This window comes from Penicillium subrubescens, assembly GCF_028828155.1.
Source record: "Penicillium subrubescens strain IBT 31985 chromosome Unknown utg000010l_segment0_segment0, whole genome shotgun sequence".
NCBI classification, from domain to species: Eukaryota; Fungi; Ascomycota; class Eurotiomycetes; order Eurotiales; family Aspergillaceae; genus Penicillium; species Penicillium subrubescens.
This window is the reverse complement of record NW_026643160.1, coordinates 2245894-2266305: the sequence shown is the minus strand read 5'-3', so window position 1 is coordinate 2266305 and position 20412 is coordinate 2245894. Positions and strand designations below refer to the sequence as shown.

Here is a 20412-nt window from a genome sequence, read left to right as displayed (position 1 = left end):
GATTTCTGCGAAGATCCGCACCGACAGAAGAACTAAATGAAGGAACGATAAGTGTATTGACAACAACAGCCACCTAGTATCATCTCAGAAATGGGTCACTTCCTCACTAACCGGACACATTTCTAGGTACCCTCGTGGACTTAAGGTAGTACAATATCCGTCAACTCTACAACGGCCCCACCCCGAAGTTCTGTGGCTCATCCGAAAGTCTTCGCAGTCAACAACGTCATCGCATTTGGCCACAGCCACAATATCGTCTCAAATGTAACCTATAAATTGCACGCGATGGCCGCGCAGTTTGTTAATACACAATCATCGAAGAAATTCAATACATTACAAATCTATTTCCACCATGTCCGAAACAATCAAGTCCGTCACTATCCCCAACATTGCGTGGGATATCGCTGCCGACATCCACTTCCCGCCCAACTTTGACGAGAAGAAGAAGTACCCAGCAGTGGTATCCGCCCACCCCATCGGTTCATGCAAAGAGCAGACCTCGGGAAATGTCTATGGCAAGGCCATGGCCGAAGCAGGCTTTGTAGTTGTCGCTTTTGATGCGTCTTTCCAAGGCGGTTCAGGCGGAAAGCCTCGCTTTGTCGAGAACCCCGAGTTTCGAGTCTCCGACTTCCGCTACGTTGTCGACTACATCCAGACACTCCGATATGTCGACGCAGAGCGCATTGGCGTACTTGGGATTTGTGGCGGCGGTGGCTACGCTTTCAATGCAGCCATGACCGACTACCGCTTCAAATGCTGCGTCGGCATCACGCCCGCTAACTTTGGCCGTCTCGTTCGGGAATCTTTCGGCGGCTTTGATCCAGCCGGCTCACTCGAGAAAATGGCCAAACAGCGCACCCTTGAGGCCCAGGGTGCCGACCGTTTTGTTATCGATTTCCTCCCTCCCTCAGTCGACGAGGCCAAGAAGATGACCACCGACCCCGATACCATCGAAGCGACTGAATACTATAAGACTGACCGTGGAAAAGCGCCATGCGGTGCTACTAGCGGTCTTTTCTCCTTTAACAGCGCTGCTCTGGCGTGGGATGCTTTCAACCATGCGGAGGTCCTTATGACACGGCCCTTCATTGCCGTTGTTGGCGGAGTTCCTGGAGGATTCGGTGCCTACCGTGATGCCCATGAAATTCATGGTCGTGCCGGTTCCAAGGAAAAGGAAATAGTTGTGCTCCCTGGTGTGTCGCACTATATGCTATACGATGAGCCTAAGGCTGTGAAGGCTGCGCTCGACCGAGTCCTCCCATTCCTTAACAAACACCTCGGAGTTGCGGAATAAATACTGTTGCGGTTGCAAGGGATCTGTTTCAATAGCTCCTTTTGTCAAATGTTGTATCTACATTGAAAAATGAAAGACCAAGAGCAAAATCTGTCTTTATTCCCCTACATTATCTCTCTTGGCTATACTGTCCTACACTTGGTTTCAACATTTGAGATGTGGTCTGTGTGTACCTTCAAGCCAAGCTGTGGCTGAAAATGTTTAATCAAAGGTTGGATGAACCTCTTAAATCCATGCTCTCGTGTGACCATAGCGCAATCTGGTTGCTCAGAAAACGGACATTAACCACCGGCTGCATAGCCGCTCCGTCGTGGTACAGGTTCCCAACCTGGCCACCTACCGAATCGGGGAAGTTTGGTATCTATGTACCTCCCTCACCTATTCAGGAAGGCGTAGTATGTTTAATAATCAGGGTACAGATCTATGAATTTTCTAATCTCGCATAAAAAGGAATGTCTAAGAAATATCCCTGGTATTTAAACTTACACAACGCTAATGCACCTTTGAATCCTTCTACTATGGTAGAGTTCGGAGATAGGGGTTATTTGAAGATACAAAGTCCGATAAATAATAATATTATTATATACTATAATTGGTTTGTTTAATTTAAATTTATCTTTTTATATGCATGCAAGGTGGGGGCTTGACCCTACAATAGTCCTTCCCGAATAAGGATAGAGCGGGTGAACAAATGCAAATTCCGTGTGCATTTTTGACAGCCCTACCAGACATCCGACAATGCCAGACGTCGCTTGTTCCTGTTAGTCCACACCTCATGGCCCTGTCAGCCTAATAACCGTTTAATAATCACCATTTAAGAACTGCGCAGAGCTCAGTAGAGGATTCAGACCAGCTAGCAGTGTACCTGAATGCACATCTAGTTTAGCTTTGTACCTAACTGCGGTGTAAGAACCTTCCATGAAGGTTAGGAACATGGTCGGAGAGGTCTTCCAGGACCAATCAGGACTCTGTAATTTTCCGAGGAACCTTAGGCTTTGATCGGGGGATCTCGAGATCATCGGCGCCCCGCTTGCATTCATCCACCACGGTGAGGAGAGACCAATTGATAATGCCAGCGTCCTCAGTCTCGCACCAATTGGTATTCGCCCGCAGAGTCACGGCACGGTGACCATAAAGTGTCGGGATGTCTTTGATGCACGTAAGTTATTATCACCACAACTGCATATCATAGTATCAAGAGACTAACCAGCAATTAACATCAGCAATCCTCGACCCAAAATACCTCTCCGACGAAGGCGACAACGACCAAACGTTCTCCTAATCGGCCTCCGAGTCTGTCTACGACTAATGCGCAGCCCCGCCTTCAAAGACTATTTCGATCCCGTCCTCACAAACGACCATCCTAGTTCATACTGGTGGCCCGACTCAAGCAGTGACGTTGCAAATATCACCGACGAGCAACTCCTGCACTTCATGGATGAGAAGGCGTTTACTTTGCATCACCCCGTTGGCTCGGCGCGTATGGGCCCGTCTCCAGCCACCAGCGTTGTTGATCTGGATTGCCGCGTGCATGGCGTCAAGGGTCTGCGTATCATGGATGCTAGCATTTTCCCGGAACAGGCCAGTGGGCATCCTCCTGCACCTGTTGCTGCTATGGCGGCAAAGTTGAGTGCGATCATTATCGACGAGAATACTGCGAGTACTCGGGTTGGAGCGAATTTGTGAGAGTAGAATACGCTTTATAGCGATGTGTTTCTTTTTCTTTGGCGTGGTGTGATGGAATATTTGATTGTCTACTCTGTTACTCTACTCCGTACATTAGGTAGTTAGATGTTGTAAGCTGAGTAAATCCTTATATGATAAACTTCATTCTCTCGACAGGTCCTCTTGTATTGTACTTTTTTGTGAAAAAAAGCAATTATCTGAACGCACCATAAAGGGAAAGGATGAACAGGGTAATTGCCAGCGTAGTGTGCAGTTGCACACGAACTCTGTAAATCAATCAGCTTCCCAATCTAGTCCTTGTTAAAGGGCTTACATAGACCATTGAACGCCTCGAGTGTATGCCGCTCAAGTCTTCTCGTAAAGCCCATCTGCCAAGGTATTATTAGCAAGATAGCCAGCGAAAAGCCATCAGAAGGAAACAAGTACATAATAACACTGTCTGGTCGAACGTTTTTCTGATTGCCCCCCTAAACATTCGATAAACCCACCCGTACTGCAGATACAGCAGCCACCTCAATATACATCACATTCTATCTTCAAGGGCCACATTTAGACCATACAATCCCTCCACCTTAGCCAAATTAAGTTCCTGGATCATACAGATCAAACCAGATCATACCGATTCGCTTAGAGCATACAAAATCTCCAAGATCGCCCAGATCACATACCGGTAGATTACTACAATAAGTAGCCTTTGGCACATTTACAACTCCTAATGACTGTATCACTCTTCGACTCCTCTATCGCCAAAGTTATGAAATCACCAGACCCTACGGCTTACCCACAAAGTAGTACAGGGAATTCCTCGATCAACCTTTCCCGCACCACCTGTCAGTTTCGCGCATTCGCTGGATTGGTTTTGATCGAATTCACGCGTTTATTACAGGTTCGGCGACTCCCCGACGAATGACCTTTACTTGTGTCACATGTGGTAGAGGTTATGGGGTTACCTTACTCTTCCCGTACCCTAGGTCGATTTACAAAGGCAAATAGGTTTCACTGGTATAACCGTTCCCACAGGCTATTTATAAAGCGGCGTAGGATAGTTACGTGAAGATTAAGGTAGCTCTATAAGCTCGACTATAGTAGTGGAGGTCATTCGTCGAGTAGTAGGCGAACTTGTAATAAACACGTGAATTTCATCAAAATCAAGGCTACCGAATACGCGAGACCAAGAGATTCATGAAAATTATGCGTAAATTTCTCGTCGAGTAATATTCTATACTGTTTTGTAGGTAAGCCGTAAGGCCCAGCGATCTCATAACTTTGACGATAGAGGATTCGAATAGTGATACGCTCATCAGGAGTTGTGATGCATGCAATGAATGATCGAGGCTAGATGGAAATAGTTATCTTAATGGCGTTTGGAGATAAAAGATTGTACGGAGTAAATCGGGGTAACGCCGAAAAGGCCATGGTTGTGTGCGGACTTTAGCCAGAGGGATCATCGAGTAAATCGATCTTGGAATCTTCTATTGGGGTTAGGTGCCGCTCGACCGTGTGTGTGTCGTTCGGCCGTGAATTACATGTCCTGATTAGTTTTAGGTTGCCTCAGGTGACCCCACACTCTGTGGAGAACTGAAATCTTGACTCTTTTAGGAATGACGACTGCAAAACACGCCTGATATTCTCCCCGCCCGACTGAGATCTTCACCGTTTCCGGAAAGGCGGCGCCAAAGCCAGAAAATCTCTATCAAAACTGAGATCTCAACCACATTAGGCCATCATCACGAGGGGAAAAAACATACATAGCCGTCCACTACTCCAAGCCACTAAAATTACGTATATAAATTGTCCAAGGGGAAATTAGGGGTGCCATTCGTGTTAAATATTTAAACAGATTCCCTCGCACATCTTGGATTCATATGACAGCTTCTAATTTCGAAACGTTCAAGACCAGCACAACCGCCCGAAAATTTCAACGCCAATCAATACAGTTTCCATGGGTATCGACGACGCGCTCCCTAGGAAGCTTCGCAGGAAGCTTCGAGAAGACTTTATGGCCGCTCGTGACGATTTTGTGCGCGACATTCCCAAAGTTGAGCTTCATGTGCATATCGAAGGGACCCTGACCCCTGAGCTGAGATGGAAGCTGGCGCAGAGAAACGGCCTCAAGGTCAAATTCGGCAAGAGTCCGGAACTACACAGTATGGAGGAGCTGAGATATGCCATGAACAGCGCGGAACCTAAGACTGAAGATGAAGAGCGTGAATTCTTCTTCGAGTCATACTACGGAGCATTTGACACGTTAAAGTCCAAACAGGATTATTTCGACCTGGCAATGAACTACTTCGAGCATGTTGCAACCATGAATGTTCGGTACTGTGAGATCTTCTTTGATCCCCAGGGGCATACAAGCCGTGGTATCGCCTGGGATGTTATGATGGGAGGCTTTAAAGAGGCTCAGATCAAAGCCCAGAGCGAGCTCAACGTAAGTAATGCACTGTCATATATTCAAAGAAGATTCAAGCATGACAAAACAATTAGGTCCGTTCTTCATGGATCATGTGTTTACTACGCGATCTGTCAACCGAGGACGCAATGGATCATTACAAGGCTGCGCTGCTATATCGCGACATGATAGTCGGTATTGGTCTTGATTCAAACGAATACAATCGACCTCCTTTACTATTTCAGGAGGTATTCACACTGGCCCGACGGGATGGCTTCCGGATCACGATGCATTGCGACGTGGGACAGGACAATACCCACGAGCATATCCGACAAGTCGCTTCCGAGATTGGCGAATATGGGGCTGATAGAATCGATCATGGCCTCAATGCTGCCGATAAACCAGAGCTGATGGATCTGATCCTGAAGCGAGACATAGGCATGACTATCTGCCCGTGGGCATACATGCGATATCAAACCTACGCCGAGCTCGGACCGAAGATGCGCCTTCTTTTCGATGCAGGGATCAGAATCACAGTCAATAGTGATGACCCGGCTTTCATGGATGACGCTTGGATTCTGCACAATCTTTTACTCACAAAACACTTTGGCTTTACCGACAAGGAAATCGCAATGTTGGCCCGAAACGCGGTCACAGTCTCCTGGGCAACACAATCGACCAAGGAGAAGATTCTTCGGGAAATCGATGCTGTCTATGAACGCTTCTATCCAGATTGAAGGAATTGGCAATCCGTGTCTGTTAGTCTTGCATTTTAAAGTCCTTGAACTTCAAGCAATACCTTGCTATGGAGTTTAGAGTGTGACCAAAGACGGGGTATAAAGCCATAGACCATCATTATCTTCTTTCATGAGTTGATATTCTATGATTAGGACTTTGTTTAAGGTGGAGTATTTGTCAACGTGTCAATTTGGATCCTCGGTGACTAAAATAGTAACTTCTGCGAATCAAGAATCTTCGTATCGCCGGTCTGCCAAACCTGTTCTAACACATCGATTGCAAGCTTTGGATTGCAACATCCAAGTGTCGCAAAATGGGTTGCGAATTCTTTTCGCAACGATTGTTTCCGTTCGTGATCTTCCTGATGTAGACCTAAACCTGCTTGAAACAACGGCCATGACGTTGAGAACTTCCGATTCGTCTCTGAAGATAGTCTTTCGGCCCGCCGAAAGACATCGTCTAGTAAATCAGAAGTATCGAATGTCTCCTCCGATAGCTGGAATAAGCGAACGAGATAGAGCAAGACCCCGCGTCTCCAGATTTCGATCATGTCTCCTCGTCGATCGGATAGGAAATCAGATCCATTCCACGTCCAAGCAGCATTGCCAAGGACGATGGCTTTTCTCAAGGCCTCATCGGATGATATTTGTGAAGAGATGTGCAGCTTATGCAATACAGTAATGTCTGCAATATACTCAAATAGATCGATAGGGCAGTCGAAAACGTCAAATCCCCATTTGCGACCGGAAGGGGTTTTGAACTTGTTCAAGGCGGCTTTGACATGCTCAGGCTTCAGGTGCGGCATTCGGGAAGATGTTGTCGCACCCATGATATCTAGCCTAACAAAATGTCAGCGTTGCATAGAATGCAGCTACGAAGAAAAGACGTTACCATGCAAGACGTTGTTCGAAAAAGCCTCGCTCAGTTCTGTCCGAGCCATGTCGCTTCACGATGTCACTCGCTGCTTTTAAGTGAGTTCCAAACTCCAGGCAGTCCCCAGAACAGAGCTGTCACCTCTGTTAGAGTAGCCTTGAAGAGATATCTGAGTACGTACATCGAGCTGGGCCAGTAACACCATACAGGCAATATTAGAAATGTCTGTTTCCTCCATATCATTTCTCAATTGCTGTCTGAGCGCCTGTATGGCCTCCAGCCGCAAATGGAGACTCTGCAATTTCAACTTGTGGTCTTGAAGTCTGTTGCCAATATGGCAAGACGCCGTCGCCCCCACAGCATACCGAATACAGGGGACATTCCTGGCCATTGGTAGTATATGCTGCGTATAGGGAGTTCGCGCAGGGCCATGGCCCAGATAGAAGGCTGTACTTATTTCGCGTGCGTCTAGAAGCCATGAGTGATAGCCAGATTTCACCATGAAGAGCTCTCCTTACAGTAGTTGATGAAGACCTGCACACTATCAGGAGGAAGTAAGGTGGCGGGCATCATCCATGTAGGTCGGCGCGGTGAGGTAACAAGGTGTAAATTGGTCCCATCGCCGCGTGAAGTTGAACTGGCTGAGTGGCTGTACAAAGACTCTCTCTCCAAGACTCTGGCGGCGTTCAGCCGCTGTGGCAGTACGCATCTGACGTAGGGGTCGTTATTTTTCGAAGATAATCCGACGGAGGCTTGCTCCTTTCGCGGAGTCGGGTCATTGGCTGCGGACTGGTTTATCCAACGTAGAGTGTAACCCTCGCATTCAACGCCGCGCTGATGGCAGCTCGTACACTTGGGCACGGTTCGATCGCACTTGCGCCCTCTTCGACGACATGTCTTGCAGGCAATACCGAATCGGGACTTTGCAGTCATCATCCGGAAAAGGTATTGTTCTACTTGTAGGAGATAGATGTGTTGCGGTAACAATAAAAAAGATTAGCCGAAGTAGACTAGCGATGAATAAGAACGCGAGATCCGGGCAACCTCAGGTAGAGGCTTGCATAACTCGAAGGGGGAAAGTAAGCTACAGTACTCCGTACTCACTCCACTCCACTCTTAACTCTCAGCAGTTTGGCGAGGCGCGAGAGCTAATAATCAAACGGGGGTGGGGAGCAGGCGTCAGGCTAGTCCGGAATAAGGTAAAGTCTCAGTCTTTCATGCTAGAAAATAACATGTGCCATTGTTCATCCCGCAATGACGCTGCCTCTTGAGGACATTGAAAATAATCATTTTCTATGTCGCATTGTCTCCAATACTTCGAGGTCTGCTGCGGCGTTCTGACGATTCTCCACACCCTATGGTGGAATGAGCTAAACGTGTACTCGCGGGGAATCATACAGAAATCAGAGCGAAAATGAAGTGGAGCTATATGATGCTAGAGCCTATCGCAGGTTACTACTGCTGTTTTCAAAATCAGATTCCACCGTGTTCATTCACGCAGCGGACTAAGGACAGAATCGCCTCATATCGAGCATAATCGTGAGAGCTTGGTAGAAACGCGGGGCAGGGTGAGTTAACGCAGCGGAGACCAGGTAAGACGGACCGGAAGTCTGTAAAGGGCCGGCTGATTCACAGTAGCGGTACAGGTGGTGGCGAAACCCGGTGGTCCAGATCAATGGCAAACATGCCTCGCTCGCAGGGTGCACACGAGGAACGGAAAGGGCAGAAGGGCAAAAACAGCTCGATGTTGAAGCGGCCATGTATGGGACTTTAATTGAAACACGCACAGCGATAGTCAAGAGCATAGATGTGCTGAACCTGAACAGGCACGCTAAACTATTTTGCGCAATTCACCGTCACCCAAGACTACGGAGTACAATGGGCCTAGTCTCGAATCCTTTGGGCAGAGAGTGTATCGTTCGCTCAATTATTGCAAGCACGTAATACCCAGTCACACCAATCAGCCTGGCTCTTGCATAATAGTATGCAGAGAAACCGGGCTACGAGAGGATGATGACAGATGGCTTCTACATACTACTGCAGGACCCCCTGTCCTCGTATACGCAGGTTTGGCTTTTGTGTGACGGAACCAGATAGAACCAAGGAGATCCTATTGAAGAGATTAAGTCGGTCCAATGAGCACATGTCGAGGAATCAATACTAGGACGCAAAATATGGACGAAGTAGTTGCAATGAATCTGCTACGTGGGAGTATCAATAGACTTTTAAGATATCTACGAGATAAGAACTGTTCTTCAATCAACTAAATCGTTGAAATGGTGTGAATATTATTTCTATTTGCTAATGTTTAGATTAGCAGCAGACCCACGGATCAGAAGGAAGCCACAAATGTTGAGAAGAACAAAAATAAGAAGCAACGAGGCTCCCTTCTGACCCGCACCCCCGGACTCCGAGAACTGATCCCCGCACGCAGGTCAATGCAATACTCGGTAGCAAGCAGAGGGGCTGGTCGAGTTGGTGAAAAGGTGGTATGGTTGTTGAAGACTTTCGCTCCGCAAAAACGCCAAAAACTTCCCGTTCCCAGCCGATGAATAGTGGTATCATGTTGAATTTTGTCTTCGCCGTAAGGCCCGTCTTTTGGGGCGACCATGCAGAATAATGAAACAAGGAAAAGGAAAAAAGAGAAAAAGAGAATGGCTTCTCCAAAAACGGGGGAGGAAACCAAACTTTTTTGTCACGTAAAAAGGGGGTTTGTGGGGTTTTAAAAATATGTCTATGCACGTGCTTCGAGTTGTTGAAAACAAAGCATACTCATCACAGTCGTCACAACGTCTCCGAGTTCACCGGACGGAGGGATCCGTTTAGAACTTGAGGGCCTTGGGCTTCTCCCAGGAGAAGCTCTGGTTGGTGAAGTGACCGTTCTTGGCGGTCTGGATGTAGATGGGCTTGGCCAGGTCAAGGTCCTTGACGATCACACCGGGGCGGAGATCGAAGTTGTTGCGGATGATCTGGACCAGCTCGTCAGAAGTCTTGGAGCTAGTGCCATAGGTCTCAACAAAGATGGAGAGGGGCTCAGCGACACCAATGGCGTAGGAGAGCTGGACAAGGGCACGGCGGGCAAGACCGGCGTTGACCAGAGACTTGGCGATCCAGCGCGCAACGTAGGCGGCCGAGCGATCGACCTTGGAGTAGTCCTTTCCGGAGAAAGCACCACCACCGTGGGCACCCCAACCACCGTAGGTGTCGACGATGATCTTACGGCCAGTGAGGCCGGCATCACCCTGAGGACCACCGATGACGAAGCGGCCGGAGGGCTGCATGTGGTAGACGGTGCGGTCATCGAGGAGGTTAGCGGGGATGACCTTGCGGACGATCTTCTCCTTGAGGACAGTGCGGAGCTCCTCAGTGGAGACATCGTCGGTGTGCTGGGCAGAGATGACGACGGTGTCAACGCGCAGGGGCTTGACGGCACCGTTGTCGTGGGCGTACTCAATGGTGACCTGAGTCTTGGTGTCGGGGAGCAACCAGGGGATGGAGCCATCGTTACGGGCGGCCTTCATGGCAGCGTTAAGCTTGTGAGAGAGCAGGATGGTGAGGGGGAGGAGCTCGGGGGTCTCGTCGGTGGCATAACCGAACATGATACCCTGGTCACCAGCACCGAGCTTCTCGAGGGCCTCATCGTAGTGAAGACCCTGAGCGATATCGGGGGACTGCTGCTCAATGGCTACGAGGACGTTGCAAGTCTTGTAGTCGAAGCCCTTCTCGGAGGCATCGTAACCGATGTCCTTGATAGCGCCACGGATGACCTTCTGGTAGTCCAGCTGGGCCTTGGTGGTAATCTCACCGAAGACCATGATCATACCTGGTGGGCATGCATGTCAGATCTGAGGGGGGCCAATTTGGAGGGGTTACGGGGTCAGACGGTATCCCCGAGAGGATACCCGAGAGCAACCCCGAGAGTGAGAAAAAACCTACCAGTCTTGGTGGCAGTCTCGCAAGCAACCTTGGAGAGGGGGTCTTCAGCCAAGCAGGCATCGAGGATGGCATCGGAGACCTGGTCGCTATAGGAGAGGGGGAAGGTTAGGATTGTCGTGGAGAGCATTGAGGTTTTTTCCCTCAGGGGCAAAAAAAAAACTCACGCAATCTTATCGGGGTGACCCTCACCGACGGACTCGGAGGTGAAGAGGAAGGTGCCGGACTGCGAACCGTTTGCAAGGGAACCCATTGTGTCGGATTGTGTGTGACTAAAGAAAGTCTTTAGGGAGAAAAAAAAGAGGGATGAAGAGGAATGAAGAAGGAAGAAAGAGGGAGAAAGGAAGAGAGAAGAGGGAAAGCAGAATAAGAAGAGGGGGAAAAAGCAGGTGGGGTTTTTCCTGCGGCCCAGTGGCAGAATAAATGTACTCGACGAGTACGCCGCTCGCCAATGGTGGTGTGGTGGTGCACGTGGGTACAGCCGAAGTCACTAGTCATTCAGTTGAACCAGTGATGAGTGGCCACCATGGTCGATTGTTGCCAATGTCCGATTGTTCCTCGTACTTTCTGTCCCGCTGGCTCACCCACACTTTGTCAATCCTACGCCGTGGGGCTGGGTCCTTCACCGCCCTGCACCTGTCAGCCCCCTCGATTGCGCCATTCCCGTGAACAAAGTTGATCTGCCGGGCGGTGATTGATGGCAGATCTGAGCCCCTCCGGCAAGTGCAAATTTCTTGTTACCGGGGTCGATAAGCTGATATGAAAAGCTGCCCAGGTTTTACCAATCTGAAAGCGCACCAGCAGAAGCTGCACCAGCAGTACCACCAGCCTACGCTACCATGTCCAAATTCGGTGTCCTAGTAATGGGCCCTGCCGGTGCCGGCAAAACCACCTTCAGCAACTCCCTCATCCAGCACCTGCAAAGCACCCGCCGCAGCTGCTTCTACGTCAACCTCGACCCAGCCGCCGAGAACTTTACCTACCAGCCCGACCTCGACATCCGCGAGCTGATCACCCTCGAAGATGTGATGGAAGAACTGGGTCTCGGCCCTAACGGTGGTCTCATCTACTGCTTCGAGTTCCTCCTCCAGAATCTCGAGTTCCTAACTGAAGCCCTCGATCCGCTCAGCGAGGAATACCTAATCATCTTCGACATGCCCGGCCAGATCGAGCTGTACACACATATTCCTCTCCTCCCGTCATTAACTCAATTCCTTTCCCGACAAGGACCATTGAATATCAACCTCTGCGCCGCATACCTCCTCGAAAGTACCTTTGTCGTCGATAAAGCCAAGTTTTTCGCCGGGACCCTCAGCGCCATGTCCGCCATGCTGATGCTGGAGATTCCCCATGTGAACATCCTCAGCAAGATGGATCAAGTGAATGACATGGTGTCTCGTCGGGAATTGCGGCGCTTCGCCAATGTGGATGTACAGCTTCTACAAAAGGATGAAGAGGACGTGGCCGCCAGCGCGAACCCTATGGAGAAGGAGGCCTTAATGAGCGGTGGCTCATTCAACCAGCTTAACCGGGCAGTGGCACAATTGATTGACGACTTCAGCATGGTCTCATTCTTGCAGCTGGATGTTTCGGATGAGGACAGTGTTGCGGGTGTTCTGAGCCATATTGATGATGCCATTCAATACCACGAGGCTCAAGAGCCTAGGGAACCCAAGGACGAGCATGAGGTGAACTACGAGGAATCATAAATTTGGGGACTACAGTGGTCATACTCAACACTTCGAACACTTCGACATCAACCCCAATCCTTGTCACGAAACCTTCCCCGCAAGTCTCAAACGGTTATACTCGGTGTACTTGCCTACGACAAGTACGACGAGTCCGAGATATTCCGTGGCCCGGTCTAACTCAGACTATATCCACTGTTGATATTACCAGCTCCCTCTCAGCCTATTAACTGCTACGGCGTGTCGCAATCCCGCTCCTGGTGACGAATTCCGGGTCCCCATGCGCTGCCCGCAGCTACGGATGTGGGGCAGATTGTACCAGAGACAACATCTCACTAAGCATTTGTTTGGAGTTTCTTTCTGGAGTTTCTTTGTGGTTTTCATCTTAACTCATGTTTGCCATTTCTTTGTCTCTGTGACTGTGCTTAAAAAAGAAAAAGTCGTTGTGAGAATAACTATTTAATCCATAGACACCGACAATCAACACCTCATGACTGATGACATATGTAAGGTCCTGGAATTCCAATTTCCCATTTAACCTTGAGAATAAACAGGAGCAGCAAAGAAGTAGGAATAAAATGAGCTTTATAGCCCTTAGACCGGGAGACCACCAATTCAAGGTCCCCGCAATATCCAACGCCCCCAAGCAATATCAAATAATCTCCAAAAAACAGAACCAGTTTCTCTTTCTTCTTCCCTCCATCTTACCACCAAGCACTCGAACTCCCCCTCCCTTTACTACCGCCCCCTCCAAACCCGCCATCCCCTCCTCAAAAAACCCCATAACAAACCCCCAAATCCTCCCCGCATCCTTAAACGCCTGTTCCCCCCCAACATTCCAAACATAAACCCCGACCACCACAACACTCCCCCAAAATACCACCCGCACAATAAACCTCACCCACCACATGACCCACCACACCACAAACCGGCGCATATAATCCAGAATAATCAGCGAGACGACCAGCAGGCCCGCCAGAAACAGCACGCTCATAAGATCCGGCATGTCGAGCGTTGTGGCGAGCAGGTGCGAGAGCGGCGTGAGGACGTAGGGCGTTATGACGGTTGTGCGAAGCGTGGATAGGTGAGTGCTTATTTGGGAGTGGGCGGTTGAGCGGAGGTAGGTGTATGTTGCGTTTGTGAGGATTGTTTGGAGGGGTTCTGGGAGGGTGGTTAGAATTTCGGTTATGGTTGGGTGGAGGGTTGGTTGGGGTTTTGTGAGGGTGGTTAGGAACTTGTTGAGCGTACCTGGGAGGTGTTCCATGGCTTTTGTTTTTGGTTTTGCTTGTTGGATGAGAGTAGAGTCAATGTCTTGTGGGAGGGATTGTTTGAGGGCTCGAGGGGTTTAAGAGTGATTCGGATGGTGGGTTGAGGTGCGAGATGGAGGTAGATATGGGTGATCGCGAGACAAAGAAGCTTCGTTTGCGACGGTGTTTGGTGGTCGCTCTATTTTGAGGCCGAGGTGTAGACACGGTGCCTTTGGTTGAGAGGCGACAAAGAGAAGATAAAGAGTAAAGGGGGTGTATATACCAATGCGACGGTAGACAAAGGTGAAAGATGGAGAGTTGAAAGGTGAAGGTTGGAGATCAAATCCGCACAGCTTCGGAGATAAGCACGGTGCAAAACAAACAAACAGACCTGCGCCGCAATAAAGGCTCAAGTCCATCAATCCTACAATCAAGTCAAAGAAATGTGAAAGGCATTCAAAAAGTGAAAGAAAATAATACAAGTCTTCCCAGATATAGGAAGTACTGTACAGTTGATGATTATATACCAAGTAAGCAAAAATAAGTGGTGATCTGTATATACAAGCGCAAGTGGGATCATCCCAGAAAGAAGAGGACTTGACCCAATCTCGCAAAATGGACAACCATTGCTCTTCCCAATTCGAGCAACAGTCTCCGCGGTACCACGCCCACGGATAGCGGTCCAAACAAACCAAATCCCAAAGCAAAGTCAAAAATCAAAAGGAGTCGACCAAAAGATCAACTGAAAGTGTAACACGCTGGATAAACCCAAAACTCCCAGACACCCGACTTCCCCAACCGTGGAGCTGAAGGTAAGTACCGATGCAGATGCAGATGAGGTGGTATAGGTAACGAGAGCAGTAAAATGTAAATAAAAAATAAAAGGCCACAGAAGAAAGCTCGATATAGCTCTCCAGATATCAGACATCAAGTGTCAGACATCAAATTCAAGTAAAAGTGTTGGCCCATTACATCAAAGACCGGAGAGTTTCTCTCTCGGCTTGAATGTCCGCCTGCAAGCGGCGAGTCTGACGGAGAGCCTCATCCCTGTAAGAAGAACCAACCGGGTTAGCCTAACGCCCCAAAACACGATGTATCTCGTATCCGAGCCGGGATGGGATCGGAACCATTATCCGCGGAATTAATTTTGAAAAGAGAGAGAAAAAAAAACTGTCAACGTACCTGTCAGATTGAAGCTGGGCCACATCGACCTGGGCGCGGTTCATTCGTCCCACTGCTTCTTCCATCTCCATGTCTACATCACGGATGGCCCGCTCCAGTGCCTTGACGTGCTTCTCCAATACTTCGGCGCGGACAACGGTCGCCAGGGGGACGCCCTCGCCGCTGGTGGTCTTGTCCAGGCGCGGAGACCGGCCGGCGAAGGGTGTGTTAGGTGGGCGTGGGGAAAGAGTGGCGGGCGTGCGAGACCCGTTCTTCATGCGCAGGAGCTGCGCATTTTGGTTGTCCTTCAGCAGGCGGATTTCTTCCTCGTGCTTGCTGAGTTCCTCTTCGGAATGGTTTTGGGCGACCAGGAGGTTCTCTTCGAGCTCCTTCATCCGGTTTTGGAGGGTGTTGATGCGCTCGACGGAGATTCGCTGGTCGCGCTCGCCCTTGTCGATGGCCGTTGCCAGACGGCCGCGAAGGGAGCTGTTGACTTGCAGTTGCTGGTGGACGTAGCCGGCGAGTTCGTTGCTGCGCATGTTGATCGCCTCCATGTCGGCCGATTGGCCGTTGGCCTCGGCTTGTTGCCGGTCGGCTTGGAGTTGTTGGAAGGCAGATTCCAGTGAAGATGAGGTGGCCATCACCTTAGCAAAGCTTTCTTGGTCCGCCTCCAGCCATTCGGGCACCTCCGTATCGTGTTCTTGGAGAAGCACCCGAAGAGAGCTAGTCTCTTGCTCAGCACGGTCAAGATCCATCTTCAGACCCGCCAAGTTCTTCTCGCACTGCCACTTGCCATCCAGCGCATCCTCTGCGCGCAAGCGGAGGTGATTGACCTCTTCTCGCAGGCTGCGAACCTCCCGCTCATAGCCCAATTTACGTGGAGGGCCAGCTTCCTGGGCGCGCACAATCTCAGCCTCCAGTTGGCGAGTGTGCTTCATAAACTCGCGCTCCTGGTGTGCGTGACGGCTCAAGAGGCTTCTCAATGTACGGTGGAGAGCATCTCGCTGGGTCTCGATATCCTTGACCTTGTCGACCAGCGACTCGGGCGTCTCCCGATCCTTATTACCAGATACCGAGTTGGAGCGGGACAGGGAACCCGATCGCGCCAGGCCACTGGTGGGCTTGCGGGCTAGCGAGTTGGATCGTGAGAGACCAAATGCCGAATTGCGATTTCCTACACCATCCTCTTCGGCAATGGATGCGAATCGTCCGCCTTGCAGTTGTGCTAGAGACGCATTCTCGATCTTCAATGCCTCGATCTCTTCGATCAATCGTTGCATCTCTGCCGCGGGAGGCTGAATCTCTGGGACGGGAGGTGCTTTACCTTCCCGGAGGATATCACGCTCGTTCCGCAACTGTTCTAGTTCCACGCGCATGGCTGTGAGTAGATCTTCAAAGTTATCCTTTGACTGGCGTTCTTCGAGCAGCTTCCGCCGCGTGTTCTCCAAAGCAGTCTCCAACTCTTTCGTTTTAGATGACAGATCTGATAGATCCGTTCGTTCTCGCCGAAGCTAGCAAACACTGTCAGTCAAGAAGCCCCTCGAATACGATTCGAAAGTCCGAAACCTACCTGCTGGACCTGATTCTCCAGTATTTGAACATGCGATTCAGACGCAGTCCTCTGCATCCGCTCTTCCTGGAGCCTCAACGAAAACTCAGCCTTCAATTGCGCTCGTTCTTGCTCCGCACCCCGACGGATCTTTTCAATATCTTCCTGTCGGTCCGGGCCGTATCGAATCGAACTAGTGCCAGAGTCCGAGAAATAATCACTCGTCCGACGACTGATTTCCGGCCCTTCTGTTTGAAGGCGTTCGATCAGGTCTTCCAGTTCCATTTCCCGACGAATCGACCCCGCCAATTCGGAACTGATTTCGCGCAATTCATTCTCAAGGTCGGCTAGCTTGGACGCGTATACGGTGTCGTGGGCACTAAGTGTCCCTAATGATGGTGTTCGTGCAGGTGGGCCAAAGCCATTGGCTTTGGTATCGTATGAAGAAGGGGGCCGCATGGGGACATTGGCTAGTGGTGGCATTGGAGAAGGCATTGGTGATCGGCCACCGTCGGAGATCTCAGTACTAGAAGACTCCGCGCCGGGTGACGTTGCGGTGTTCGCTTTCCAGCCAAAGAAGGAGCTGATTTTGTTTCCGGGCGTTTTGGGTTGTCTGGGGTCGGATTGGCCCATGGACATGGATCGTGGATCGACATCAATTTGCAAAGGAGGTGGGCGATTCATCGGAGGGTGCAAGGCCATACTCGTCGCGCGGCGCTGAGTAGGGGGTGGCGAGTTGAGGATGGGAATAAATGGCTCGCTCACTAGACGACTGTGGAGGGGGGTTCCAAAGCCGGTTCCATTCGAAAACTGGTGTTCGTAATCTTCGTCAAAATAGTCGGCGCTTTCGTCGTCGTCGTCGTCTTCGTCCTCGACCACGGATCTGAGAAACGCGGCTGTTGGGGCGGTATCTATACGGAGGGATTTTGCAGGTTGTCGGCCACGAGAATATCTGAAGAAGGGCGAGGAAGGTGAGCGATGATAGGTCTTCCAGGTCTTAGGGAAGCGGGATAGCATGGATTGGCCATGTCAATCGAGATCCCCCCTGAACACACGCCCGACTCCAGCTTGGCAATGGTGGGTGTGTTCTCGTTGTCACAAAGAAGTTGCAATGGAGAGCAGCCATAGGCCAGTGAGATGGGTGGTGGGTATTATTAGGTAGGGTTCGTGCGGTGTCCGGGGGGAGGGGGATATAGGATGGGAAGATAAGAGCGGAACGGTGGTGGAACAATGAGGTCGCATACCTATTAGAATTCCTTGGCGCTAATATAAAGGAGTCGCCTCCCTCGACCGACGAAGGGGATATAGAACCAGCAGCAGGATGAGGAATGGGAGGGGGTTATTCTTAATCGAAAGGGGAGAGGATAGGTGGACAGGGTCGATCACTGGACTGGCATGCTGGTCCTGCTCCGGCAGCGGGACAGGCTTTCGGTGCAACGATGCTCGTACTTGTGCTTGCGCAAGTACTGGCGATTGATCGTAATGGTGACTTGAAATTGAGATCGAACGGTGGTGGTCGTGGAGTTGCGACGAAAGGGGTGGTGGTGGGGAGTTGTGGGAGTAGTAGTCCAAGCCGGAGGAAGAAGAAGAACTGGCTCTGGAAGCAACGGAATAGCGACTAGTCGGAGTATCTGGGGGAGGAGTGATAGCCGCCGTCGTCACAGTAGTAATAGTAGTAGTAGTAGAGGTAGTAGCACTCGTTGTCGCAGACGTGGGATGAGGAATGGGATCTGAGGGCCGTGAAGCGGGAGAGCCGCCCCAGGTGGGAGCGACAGGAGGAGACGCCATGAAACCAGCCTAGTTCAGATCAAAAAATAGCCCAGGATCGACAGTCCATGCCGATTCACACGGGACAAAGAATGGAGATTGGACTATTAGGGGATTAGGGGATTAGGGGGTGGTGGTGAAAGAGGGGAAAGAATTGGGCACGCGCTCAAGTGAATGGCTCAAAGGGGAAAGGATTGAGTTGGTGGTGGTTTGTTCGAGACTATCAAAAGATAATCATCCCAAATAATGAAAGACTGAAAGTTGGAGACATAAAAAAAAGGTAAAAAAAGAAAAAAAAGATAGAAAAAGGAGAGAGAGGAAGAGTAACGGAGTCCAACTGTAAGTTACTTAGCGCTTTTCCAGAGAAAGACGGGCGATTAGCGCTACGGCCAAGTAGCCCGTGGGCTGATAACAGACTAAACAGTTGTGTAGCCAGCAATTGGCGGTCTCTCTCTGCCACCTGCTTGTCTCTTGTCCTCCCAGCTGGTTCCCAGGGGTAAGAGAAAAAAAGAGGCAGGGAGAAGAAAGCAGTCTAGCGTGCACAATTTAGCGCCCTTGACCAGGAGGAGTAAGCCTCGGTGGAGTAACCGCCCCTCTCGAACGGGCGAACGGGGCCAGTCTGCATGGATGGATTGCATCTGATTGGCACTGCAATACAATCAACGCGCTGAGAGCGGCTTGCCAAGGTGCGCTCTGGCCGGCGGTGATCGACAATGCTTGCCGATGAACGTGTTGAAGGGAAATTGGGGGGATGTTGATTGTCACCAAGTTGGAGGTCCATATGGAGAGGTTCCGGCCACACCGAGTGTATACTGCCATGATAAACTCCTCTCTATCTAACCCATAACCACTTCTTAAATTCAATGATAATCCCTCGCAGAATTATTCGGTTACTTCGGTACTTGGATACTGAAAATAGAAACGGGATTTCACTAGTCGCAACTGCCAATTGACCCCTTGAGTCGTGGATCTCGAGAAGGGAGAGGTTGGATGCTGGGTCCGACCCGCGCTAGTGCTGGGGGGGGAGGGGCGCTCGATTTCAGGGGTAGACTCAAGTTGCAGAAAGGTACCCTGTAGGTACTTTTGATACGTGTGATATATTAAAATACTACTTCTGCAGTACCTTTCCGCAACTCCTGCCCCGGGTCCAAGGTTCCTGGGCCACGCAAGGCTGGTTCCAATGCCAATCGACCATGATGAATGGCAATGCGTTCGACTGCGTAATCCGTATCGTGGAGAAGCCATCAACTGGAGGCTTTATGCCTTGTGCCCTATCATTGAACCATATTCTATGCCGGTCGGATATAACCTGCGAGGCATCTGAACACACGCTTCTCTACAAAGTACCATTCTACAAGACTAATTATCAGTAAATCTGTAGTTTAGACATTTTACCTGCTTTATTTACTATGCGAAGTCTCAAACACGATATATTGACTTCCATAAACACTACTATACTTGCACCTTCTTACGTACCTACCAAGCGATATAAATTTGCACCTATCCTCCCGTCTGCTCGATATAGATTAAGGGGGTTCTCCATATTTCTCCAACGATCCTCGCCCTCCGAACCTTGAACCTTTCCAGACCCAGAACTCCCCTCCGATCGATAACCATCGTGGAAATCCCCCTCCTAGGTGGATCAAAAGATCCTTGCCCCTTTATTCCTGATCCAGTGAGAGACACCTACGCGCATGAGTTACTCTCTTCAGCCCGTGCATACTGTACATCTCAAGTCATCCTTGGGCCCCTCTTCCACGCTCAGCCAGCCGTTCCTTTCCTGATCAATTGTACGGAGCAAAATGTAACGATATGAACCTACGAGACCAAAGAACCATGAGTGAACGTGCTCCCGTCCTGCAGGGCTAACCGTAGCGCCAGCGGGCGCGGTCTACCACCCAATCATCCACCCTCACCAAACACTCGGGCCAACGCCTAGCCGGCGTGGACTTCTTCAATGAGCCTGGTCTTGTTCCTGCGCCAGCAGGTCAGGTCAGCCCGGCCAATTGAGCGGCAGAACGGGGAGGTCCCTGAGGGGTGTGAGAGGGGAGGGGGACGTGGGCGTCAACTGTTCGGTTTGGCCC

At 50.2% G+C, this 20412-nt stretch overlaps 9 protein-coding genes across 9 annotated transcripts; 4 read left to right on the top strand and 5 right to left on the bottom strand.

The window, feature by feature from the left end:
* Positions 1-352: 352 nt before the first annotated feature.
* Positions 353-1294, top strand: N7473_011981 (alpha/beta hydrolase; the record flags this gene model as incomplete). The annotated part of the gene is made up of 1 exon (XM_057157920.1): positions 353-1294. One exon carries the CDS (start codon positions 353-355, stop codon positions 1292-1294), a length of 942 nt encoding a protein of 313 aa, XP_057003770.1.
* Positions 1295-2602: 1308 nt separating this feature from the next.
* On the top strand, positions 2603-2980 carry N7473_011980 (GMC family oxidoreductase; the record flags this gene model as incomplete). Its single annotated transcript, XM_057157919.1, has 1 exon — positions 2603-2980. One exon carries the CDS (start codon positions 2603-2605, stop codon positions 2978-2980), a length of 378 nt encoding a protein of 125 aa, XP_057003769.1.
* A 1942-nt stretch (positions 2981-4922) lies between these two features.
* Positions 4923-6109, top strand: N7473_011979 (adenosine deaminase family protein; the record flags this gene model as incomplete). The annotated part of the gene is made up of 2 exons (XM_057157918.1): positions 4923-5411; positions 5468-6109. The coding sequence occupies 2 exons, from the start codon at positions 4923-4925 to the stop codon at positions 6107-6109; spliced, it is 1131 nt and encodes a 376-aa protein (XP_057003768.1).
* A 206-nt stretch (positions 6110-6315) lies between these two features.
* N7473_011978 (uncharacterized protein) lies at positions 6316-7188 on the bottom strand (the record flags this gene model as incomplete). The annotated part of the gene is made up of 2 exons (XM_057157917.1): positions 7002-7188; positions 6316-6944 (listed from the first exon to the last, which is right to left on the bottom strand). Exons 1-2 carry the CDS (start codon positions 7048-7050, stop codon positions 6316-6318), a joined length of 678 nt encoding a protein of 225 aa, XP_057003767.1. The 5' UTR covers positions 7051-7188.
* Positions 7189-9805: 2617 nt separating this feature from the next.
* N7473_011977 (S-adenosylmethionine synthetase) lies at positions 9806-11169 on the bottom strand (the record flags this gene model as incomplete). The annotated part of the gene is made up of 3 exons (XM_057157916.1): positions 9806-10806; positions 10920-11005; positions 11084-11169. The coding sequence occupies 3 exons, from the start codon at positions 11167-11169 to the stop codon at positions 9806-9808; spliced, it is 1173 nt and encodes a 390-aa protein (XP_057003766.1).
* Positions 11170-11755: 586 nt separating this feature from the next.
* Positions 11756-12625, top strand: N7473_011976 (putative signal sequence-binding GTPase GPN3; the record flags this gene model as incomplete). The annotated part of the gene is made up of 1 exon (XM_057157915.1): positions 11756-12625. The coding sequence occupies one exon, from the start codon at positions 11756-11758 to the stop codon at positions 12623-12625; it is 870 nt and encodes a 289-aa protein (XP_057003765.1).
* A 631-nt stretch (positions 12626-13256) lies between these two features.
* On the bottom strand, positions 13257-14292 carry N7473_011975 (uncharacterized protein; the record flags this gene model as incomplete). Its single annotated transcript, XM_057157914.1, has 2 exons — positions 13853-14292; positions 13257-13765 (listed from the first exon to the last, which is right to left on the bottom strand). Exons 1-2 carry the CDS (start codon positions 13866-13868, stop codon positions 13257-13259), a joined length of 525 nt encoding a protein of 174 aa, XP_057003764.1. The 5' UTR covers positions 13869-14292.
* Positions 14293-14315: 23 nt separating this feature from the next.
* N7473_011974 (uncharacterized protein) lies at positions 14316-17578 on the bottom strand (the record flags this gene model as incomplete). The annotated part of the gene is made up of 3 exons (XM_057157913.1): positions 14316-14898; positions 15034-16523; positions 16583-17578. 3 exons carry the CDS (start codon positions 17576-17578, stop codon positions 14820-14822), a joined length of 2565 nt encoding a protein of 854 aa, XP_057003763.1. The 3' UTR covers positions 14316-14819.
* Positions 17579-17824: 246 nt separating this feature from the next.
* N7473_011973 (uncharacterized protein) lies at positions 17825-18349 on the bottom strand (the record flags this gene model as incomplete). Its single annotated transcript, XM_057157912.1, has 1 exon — positions 17825-18349. The coding sequence occupies one exon, from the start codon at positions 18347-18349 to the stop codon at positions 17825-17827; it is 525 nt and encodes a 174-aa protein (XP_057003762.1).
* Positions 18350-20412: the final 2063 nt, after the last annotated feature.